We start from the raw sequence: 9,725 nt of genomic DNA, 5'->3' as shown, positions 1-9,725 counted from the left end.
GATGTGGCTTGTGCCTCACCCCCCTGTGGGGCCATCTGCCCCTCCACTGTCTCTGGGGCTGCTGCTGCTGCCGCCTCCCCCAGCCTGGCAACCACTGAGCATCTTTTGAGGGGTCTCAGACTGCAAAGGGGGTCTGCCACCAATGAGCACATCTCATTATCCCAGCTTCTGATCTCTGATGTTGGTCCATAGCAGGTGCCTTACAAGGAAAAAAGCATGAGTAGAAAAATGCAACAACACCATGATATATCAGGTAGTCCCACATGTAGAGTCCCCCACAAGATGCTCTCAAATAAACCCAGAGATTAACACACTCCTGCTTGCAAGCTTTTTCCCCCACTGTCCACTCTCACTAAATTCTCTCCCCGGCATCTTGCAGCTGGGTTTGTGGAGGCTATCACAATACCTAACACGGCACTGTTGCTGTGACAGAGAAATTCAGCAATGGAGGTTATCTTGGTGTGGTGGAGAAATAGCCCCTGAATCAACAGCAATACACAGGCACTCAAAGTTACTCTTCTTCTCAGCACCTTACTGTGGCCCTAAATGTGCAAGTCTGCCTCTAATGAGAAATTAAAATGTTCTTCAGCATAAGGGAATTGGGTTTTATTGGCAAGTAAGAAGTTTTTTGCTGTTACATGGAGAAAAACATATGTTTTAGTGTTTTCCTCATCCAGAATACGTACAACATCCATGGTCTCAAAATAACAAGGAGCCAGATCTGCTCTTAGCTCAGTCCAGACCAGAAGAGCAACTGAAGGAATATCAGGCGTCACCACAGTTTCCTCTTTAGCTTTTCTGTCAGAGGTTGTCTGGAGAAAACACTAGTGAAGGTAAATGCACTCTCCAACAGAAGAAAAGTAGAGCAATTTCAAGATGTAATAGCAAAATTCAAATACCATACAGTACCTCAAATGGAAAAAGGTTTCACTTCAAGTGTTCAGGTTCGATTTCTGCCTTTAAGTGAAATGCAGTTCCCAAATTCCCCCTAAACACTCTTGCTGAAGAACAGACAGAAAAATTTCTCCAGTTCTTTCTTCTTGGTGTCTTTTGTATCCACAATGCCTCACATGGGACATCAATCAAGGATTTCTACTCCCAGAGGAGATCAAGATCCATCTCATTTCCCATCGTGGCTGACTGCTGTTAATATAAACACACTTCAGCAAAATAGTGAGATCCTTGCTGAGACCATCTACCATGCATACAGTTCAACAGCAGATGGTTTTCAAGACTCTGTAAATTAATGTAGAATTAATGTAGAATGTTCTGGGCTGGAAGCATACATTTCTGGGTCATGCTGAGCTGCTCATCAACCAATACCCCCAAGTCCTTTTTCTCATGGCTGCTCTCAATCCATTCTCTGCCCCACCTGTACTTGTGCTTGTCATTGCCCCAACCCAGGTGCAGGACATTGCACTTCTTGTTGAACTCCATGAGGTTGGCAGTGGCCCACCTCTCCCGGCGCCCCCCCTCTCCAACCTGTCCAGGTCCCTCTGGATGGCATCCCTTCCCTCCAGCGTGTCAACCACACCACACAGTTTGGTGTCGTCGGCAAACTTGCTGAGGGTGCAATCACTCTGTCCATGTCACTGACAGATGTTAAACAGCACTGGTCCCAGTACTCAGACTTGTGGTGTTTCTGAAACCAGATCTTATGGACAAACTATTGTGCACTGCATATTTTATACTAGGACTTGAGTTTTTTTGAGAATACTCACTGTTTTTTCCAAAACATGAAAATAAACTTTCTTTTTCTCGCTATGTCTACCATACCTCCTCCTCGTATATGCTTTTCTTTGTTCATATTTGAAGTCATGCCAAATTACAAATCCTGCATTAGAGAAAATCTTTGGAGTAAAATAATTGCCAAATTTCAGGTGGTCAGTATGTCTTCAAACCAGCCTGTGTGTCACTAATGTATAAGCATTTTGTTAAAACAGTTATCGCTTACCCTACATTTGTGGTCCAAAATATACACTTGAGACTCCAAGACATCTTACAAAATGTTAGCTACAATTTAACCTGTAATCAGTTAAATGAGGACTCATAAAAAAAGATACAGCTGTAAAGCTCTTCAAAGCAGCCCTTGGGAACACAAGCTATTGTATTGCAGTTTTCCCCTCAATTTCACAAACTGCCATAAGTTTAGTTTATAATAACTGCTTTAAGTAATTTTAAATAAAGGCATTTGACTCCCACTGACGCTATGTAATGCTATTTTAATAAGAGTGAGTGCAATTTAGAACATGGACTAGTGTAACTACATGATTCTGAATGGCAGGTTCTGTGTGAGAGAATTTTCTCTCATATTAATTTCACACTTTCTCACCTCATGTCCCTGGCTTGGCCCTGTTTAATCTTAGTAGTGAAATACTATCTGAACAACTGTGGCAATAATTAAATTAATTTTAAGCTATGTAGGACCAAGTTATGATCTGCAATCTCTCTTCATTTTATTCTGTCCCTACCTTCTAACTCACCTGTTTTGTGGTTGAGGTTTTTTTTCCTTTTTTTGGACCATTTATGCCTCTTTTCACATACCCACCATTCATCGCGATGCCCCACATACAAGCTCACCAATACTGACATATAGTTTAATTCTAAGCCTTCCTAGGGCAGCTGCATTGTCCTCAGCCGACATCTGTACTAGGTAACTGCACTCTTGACAACCAAGTGGCAGCATGTAGGACACAATTCCCCTGACAATCTCTTCAGCAAAGTCAGTACCAGTGTGGTACTCCCCTGTAAGCAAGATATCTACCTTACATACCACTTATTTTTCCTTCTCTAGGCCTCTTGTACAAAAATAATTTCATAGCCAAAATAGATTATCTATAAATGCTAGCAATATAGAAGAAAATGGTAAAACGTGTTTAAAAGACCAAAAAAAAAAAAAAAAAAATCTGTGTAATAAGTGTGAATGAGGGGAAGTGTGAGTTGTCTGTGATGCAAAGGAAGTGGACTACTGTTTTTATCTTGTATCCTCCAAGTCCACATTTTCAAACAACAACAAAAAAATTTCAATGTTCTGATCTCTAAACTCTTTTCCTTTCTCTTAGGGCTTACTTGTGGCAACTATATTCTGCTTCTTCAACGGTGAGGTAAGAATGTGAAATGCAGCAAATGATCAGAACTTGAAAAATTGTCACTTCATTGTTCATTAACGCAGAAATGAGGCATGTCATGCTACAAAATTTGAAACCCCACAAAATTGCTTCTTACTGTCTATACACAAGCAGCAGTGTGCATTTTTGAAAGCTCTCTGGAAAGCGTGACTTGAATACTTCTGAGCAGAGGAATCAGGAGTGTTACCATTACAAAACAGATGGCACCAAACGAGGTACATGCATGAGACTGCCCCTGCCATCTGCAAATCTGAGGCAGAGGTCTAAGAAAAGGAGAAAAATGCTCTACTTCCCTTCTTGCTGCAGAGTAGTAGGATGGATTGCCTGGAAGAATCACAGTGACCTGTAAGAAACAATGGGCATCCTTGGGGTCTGTCCTGGAGAGCTGTGGCAGATGCTGTTCCTGGTAGTGCTGTCAGAACAGAGGAAGCTGGAGGAGTACAATAACTTTCACTCCTTTGAGGATTAGCACTGACCTTTTTAAGGTCAGTATTTCTCACACAGTAATTGAGAAATAAAAACACTTGGGGCAAAGATGTCTCCCATTCTCTTACAGCTGGGATCAATGTTTTGTATACCTACAGCTGGGTTTAGGCTCACTTCACTCCTTTTTTTTTTTTTTTTTTCAAAAAAAATAGCTGTTTCTGTCAAGAAGCACTTGAATTCCTACACTAAGCTATTTTCCAAAAATGGTTAGCAGAAAAGTGCTTTTTCAATACATCAGGAGCATTTAACTGTAGCAAAATAAAACACTGCATATCTTAGAAAAACTAGGAATTCCTTAAAAAAGTTAATGTAGAATTCAGAGTACGTGAATTAGGTACGGAGCAAGCTTTGTGATGCTAGCACTCAGTATGTCAACCTAAAGAGATATTCATGCTCCTGTTTATCCCTGTATATTATTAGACAGTAGCAAATTCTAGGTAATGAAGTGACCACGCTGATGTTCTGATAGCGACTGGGAGCAAGTTATCTATTGATATGGTGCTGCTGGCTGGTTTGCTAACTTTCAGGATGGTAGAGAGTATTAAATTCTGTCACCATGTCGACATCAAAATACATTTGCTTCTAGTTGGCTTGCTCCATAAATGTACAGAGAAATGCAATAGTAGAAAAGATTAGAGGTTTCCCACTATAATTCTGTAGCATGGCTTCTCAGAAGGATAAAAAAAAATGGCAAAACATGAGCACTAGAACCCAACACAAAATGATAACTATAAAGATCATACTACAGAAGTTCATACTTTCATGGGTCCAATTAAAAAAAAATTTGAGAGATGCAAAACTATTTTTTCCTGCCACAGTTCTGTCCCCAGGATCTGCAGGCTACTACCACCTTCCTTCTTCTCCCTTACTGTCATCACTTTCTAGCACAGTCCAATCTCCATGCCCTGGAAACACAGAAAGACTTCTGCATCTCCCTGGTAGGGAGGACCTGGCGTGGAGAAAGCAGAGAACAGCCAGGCAATTTTTGAAACGTCCTTTCCCCATAGGAACAACTGCACAGCTAGTACAGGCAGTGCTCCAGTGTGTCCTTGCTTGCCTCCAAATAATGTGTTACCCCAAAATCCTGGTATTGAACATTGGCTTCTTCTTTCTTCATCATCCCCAGCGTCACCTTCCATTTTTTTCAGATTAGAATTTGCAGAACAAACGTTCTTAATGTTTCATAGCTTCAGAGTAAAAGGTTGATTACTCTGTAATTCTTCATCTCTAATGAGAACTTACTGGATTTGTGCCTAGAAAGGCTGTAGCAATGCTAAAAATGAGGAAAGGCAGCAAGGAAATGCACCGAAAATGTAAAGTATCTTCAAGGCTGTTTGTTTCTTAGGTATATTTCATCAGATAGCTCTAATTCCAAAGTACTTTTGGCAATGCCACAATGTCAGAGAAATGTACCCACCTTTACAACTCCAGGAATACAATTTTCAAGTTACCTGATGATGAATAGATTGGGAGCATCTGCTTGCCAACATCTTGGCAGACTATATGTGTAATTTAATTCAAAATTAGATTGCAGGGTATGAATGAGTTTACCTGTTATGTGAACTAACCTAGAGTGCGCTAGGCAGAAAACTAAAAGACACATTCCAGGAATAAAAATGAGTCTAAAATAAATATGCAGCTCTTTTTTGTTCCTAAGTATTTTATTACATTAATTTAGAACTCATAATAAATGTATTTGGATTATGAAAATACACCATATTCATCCATGACATTCAGAGGTCCAACCTCAGACTTTGTGCTGCACTTTGTGGATTTCTGTACTGACTGAGCTGCTTTTAGGAAGCTGCAATAGCAGCCAGTTGTTCTTTATGTGGACTGAAGATGCATGGCCTGGATACAAATCCTGAATCACAGCAATAGTTACCAAACCCCTAGTCACCTCTGACAGCCTTTTTGACATATCTGGCAGCCTACAGCAAAACGATCATTTCCTTGTGAGAGGGTCTCATCTGGATACCCACTTTTGATACTTGAATTGTCAGTGAGCCATCACTAAGGGGACACATCTGGAAAGGGTGGTGGCCAAAATGAGGTAAAAATTAATCTGATATTGAAATGTGGCTTCCAGTTTTGTACTCTATTACTCCCATAAGTAATCACCTGGATGGCTTAACTACCTCTGGGTAGCTGCAGACTGCATGTAGGATAAATGACTTCTTGATGGAGTGGCTGATCAGAAACATTCATCAGTGTCAGGCAGTAAGAACAAACAGTCGTGGGGATTCAGGTTTCCCGAACATGTTGAGTGTGGGTTTTGTTGGTGCTTGGGTACTTCTCACCATTGCAGCCAGTTTTAAAATTGTTGTATCTGCTGCAGACCTGCAGACTGTCTAACATGGTCCATAGCAGGGATGCTGAGAAATATATAAGGTACAGAACCTATAGGGGAGCAGCAACAGACTAATGCCAAGATGGCATTAGGTCCTTCCAAAGTGAGCGCTGGTCTGAGTTTGGCTGCCCAAGAGAAATAAGCTCAGGCAATTTCCCCCAGTCTTGCTGTGTGCAGTATGAGATAGACTAAAGCCACAGTCTGGTCCTCAGTCATGGTAGCAGATCATTTCCAAGCTGCTGTGTACATCTGCTGCCATAAAGATCAAAATTATTTCTCATGAGAAAATTCAGTGTGAAGCATTGAGATTAATTTTAGTACCACGGGAGACTGGATACACTGGGATTGACTTTTTCCTACTGGAATTTTTAACTTCAAGGCTAAAATACATGAAGTTTAGCCAGGACAAACAATGCTAAACTCAGTACCACCTGGCAGTGTTTCATATTGCATTGATCACCTCCTACCTCACCAACCTCACTTTAGTACTGTGAGCCCATCTATAGCAAGAAATGTAAAAGTAGTAATAAGAAGCTGTACTGATGTCTGCATTCATGGGGAAGAACACAAAAGCAATGGATTTGTTTTGGACTTTTAAAATGACAGATCTTGTGCCTTTTCATATAAAATCTCAGTGTCCAGCAGCACTGCAGGTTCTCCGTCCAACAACAACAGTGTTGTACAGATGATACAAGGCCTTTGCAATAGTCTACTCACCAGACCATATTTCCAGGCCTGAGATTGCTTCTAGACTGCAACGCTGGCCAACAAAATGGAAAGTCTGTTTGGAAAAAAAACTGCCGTATATCTTGTGTGCCAAAGAGGCATGAATGGCTAATAGAGAACAGAAAAACCTTTTAAGTCCTGAAGAACAGAGTAAATAAACTCTGGTGCTTCGTTTCTTTAGACTTCACTTTCTTCCATCTGCTATCACAGTGGAAAGCATGGCAGGCATCACCCTGCCCCTCCCAGTCCCCTGGAGCTTCCAAAGTCGTTAATAAGTTACGGCTGTGCATGTGATTTTCAGTAATGCTGCTTACACATTTAAAATCTATGCATGAACAGTTTTAGTTGGCACTGAATTCTGATCATCTGAGATCCTTGGAATCATGGCAGAAATCTAGATTAACACATTGTTTTACTCAATTGCAGCAGCTTGTACTATCCATTATCTGCTTGTGGCCGGATTCTTGTACAGGCCAACAGTTCAGCGGAGAATAAAAACACAGCTGCTTTGACCTCGTGCTCTCACTGCTCCGTGGAGCCTTTTAAACCTGACTAACGGCACTTCTAATCGTGGGCTGAACTGGAAGGCATGTGCCTGTTCTCTCCATAACCAGACATACAATTCGAGTGTTGCTCCCTTGTGAGAAGAAAACCATAAGCTCCTCACGGCAGGCTTTGTAAGACTCCGTGACATTGTACTTCCCTCTTCGGTTAACCGTGGTTTTATCTCCAGACCTATGGTTGGTTTGGTGGCCTGTCAGACTCCAGTTCAGCTGAGAGCAGTTTAAGAGCTCAGCAGGAGCTCATCACCTTCACAGCAGCTCTTCTCCACACACAAGAGAGACCAAAGCCTTGGGGTCTATGCAAGGGGCAGGGGAAGGAGGGCTAGGAGAGGAACAGGAAGGCTGTAAGAGCATGTTCCTGCCACCTTCACTAAGAACACTGAGATTAATCTGAATGGATGAACTGCTGTGAAATGCAAAGACACTCAAGGGGGGGCAGAGGTGATGGGCAGAGGTGCACAGTGGCTACAGGCACTAGTGACCACAGTGGTGGTGGTGGAGATGGCTGTGGGTGGGCAGAGCTGCTGTGCACACCCAAGATTTCAGCATTATCATCCTTTCATCCAGCCATAGGTTACAGGAACTGCTGCCCCGGAGTGATAGTGGGGAAAGACACTGACTTAATCCTGAAGATTTCTTCTTCCATCTTCCATCTTCCCTCCCCATAGCTTCTAGGATGACTAAGTTACAATATTCATACTGTATCATCAAAAGGCAATTTTGAAGTGACTACAATCTTTACAGGTTTTACCACCTGTGTAATATTTCTGTATCATGCTACAACTGCATTAGTCTTCCATGCAATTATTCTTTCTTACTAATAAACTTTGATGATGGTGTGATAGAAAACATCCCTGCATGCAACCATTTCACTTTAAGTCTCAGTGTTGGCATAGTAAGCTTTTCTCACAGCCCCAGTAATTGCAGTTCAGTTGTAACCATATGCCTTTTCTGTGCTTGATATCTAATTAATCTACACTCAGGCTTTTGTTTTCTTTTGTTTATGTGTTAGGAGAAGGTGAACAGGAATACATTTCTCCAGATGAGAACTCTTAGCTACTTTGTCTAAATCTAAACAATAGCAGAAAAAGAGCTAGTATTGGAAAATGGGCATGGATATAATTTTCAGTTAGTTATGAAAGACTAGTCCTGCAAACGTTTGTTTACTTAAGAAAGTAGTCATACCAAAGTCAGTGCAACTACTTGCATGAGTAAGGATTTATAGCATCAATCCTCATACCTTGGCTTGAATCTTGGATTAAAAATAAAAAGCCAAAGTAATTGAAATATCCATTCTTGGCATGCTGCACAGTTGTGCTGTACACTCAGTAAGCATCTCAGATTCATAGCAATTCCTTATGAAGCCTTGTCCTTATGTGACATGAAACAGCTTTCTTGCAGGCAACTGTGGGTGGTAAATAGGTAACATTTTACTATATACACATTAATAGAGTGATTAGAATTGTAGAGACTTGGGAAATATTAGTGTCATTCAGATTCATTTATATAAATCAGTGATACTGTTCTGCACAGAACATAGAGAGTGACTTCAGACTACTCTCAGCAAAAATGACATACAATGTCCACTTCAGCAGGGGCACAGAAATGCTGGGACACTCCTGTCATCGCTGTGCCTCACCTGCACATGCCTTCTGTGGATGGATGGTCATTTACAGCAGATTATTACAGCAAACTGCTCCTGTTCTCACACTTGGTGGGCTGGAATAGCTGAGGTGAAGGAACAGAGACAGGAATTGCCCACTCCCTGCTTTGGGAATGAGCTAGTGAGCGCTGGTGTGCCTAAACATGCAGCTGGAGAAGGGCTGCTTATTCCCTGGCAGGACTCAGTAGCTTAAGTCATATCCTAGCACCATATATAACATCACTCTTGAAGTAAAGGTTGAATAAAATATTTTATTCCTAGAAGATGAATGTCCAAAAGTTGAAATTCTCTGCTACACAGTGGGCTATGACCAATGTTAATTTTTTGCCAGCGTAGAACCTCTTCTTAAATTACCAGAATAAAATCTCTGTTTAGCTATACTAATCCTCCCACTCTTTCTCTCTACAAAATAAGCCCTGGCAAGCTCTTGAAGTGTACTTACACTCTGCCATTCATGGCCAGTTTTACTCAACGTTAAGTTTCTTCAGGGATCACAGTGCATCAGCCATTCCAGGGGCAAGGATCCAGCAGTAGCAGCAGATGGGTTTTAATCCCCCTGCCTTCTTCCTCTTCCACCACAGCATCCTACTGTGTTCCTGTGCAGCAGTCTGCTCCACATTCACCTCTCATGGGAACAGCTAACCCATACCCGCCCTTTATAAGCAGCAACAACTGCAGAAACTCTGATTGATGCAATAGGGTAGGCAGGGAGGGAGTTAAGGCTGAGAGCTGGGCAACTGCTTCTGCTTCTGGAGCTGGAAGCAGAGGGCAGGAGAGATGCAGACTGAACCTGATGGAATTAGGCCTGG

At 41.7% G+C, this 9,725-nt stretch overlaps 1 protein-coding gene across 1 annotated transcript in view; it reads left to right on the top strand.

Annotated features, from left to right (window-relative positions):
• LOC104513313 (calcitonin gene-related peptide type 1 receptor-like) overlaps positions 1-9,725 on the top strand; it is a gene marked incomplete at its 5' end in the record, with an annotated part of 20,692 nt that overhangs the window by 10,619 nt on the left and 348 nt on the right. The window contains one exon of the mRNA XM_010156633.1: positions 3,063-3,104. Coding sequence (XP_010154935.1) covers positions 3,063-3,104 — 42 coding nt within the window. The remainder of the gene's footprint in view (positions 1-3,062; positions 3,105-9,725) is intronic.

Source organism: Eurypyga helias, unplaced genomic scaffold (genome assembly GCF_000690775.1).
Source record: "Eurypyga helias isolate BGI_N326 unplaced genomic scaffold, ASM69077v1 scaffold18298, whole genome shotgun sequence".
NCBI classification, from domain to species: domain Eukaryota; kingdom Metazoa; phylum Chordata; class Aves; order Eurypygiformes; family Eurypygidae; genus Eurypyga; species Eurypyga helias.
Note: the sequence above shows the minus strand (reverse complement) of the source record. Positions and strands in the feature narration are given on the sequence as shown.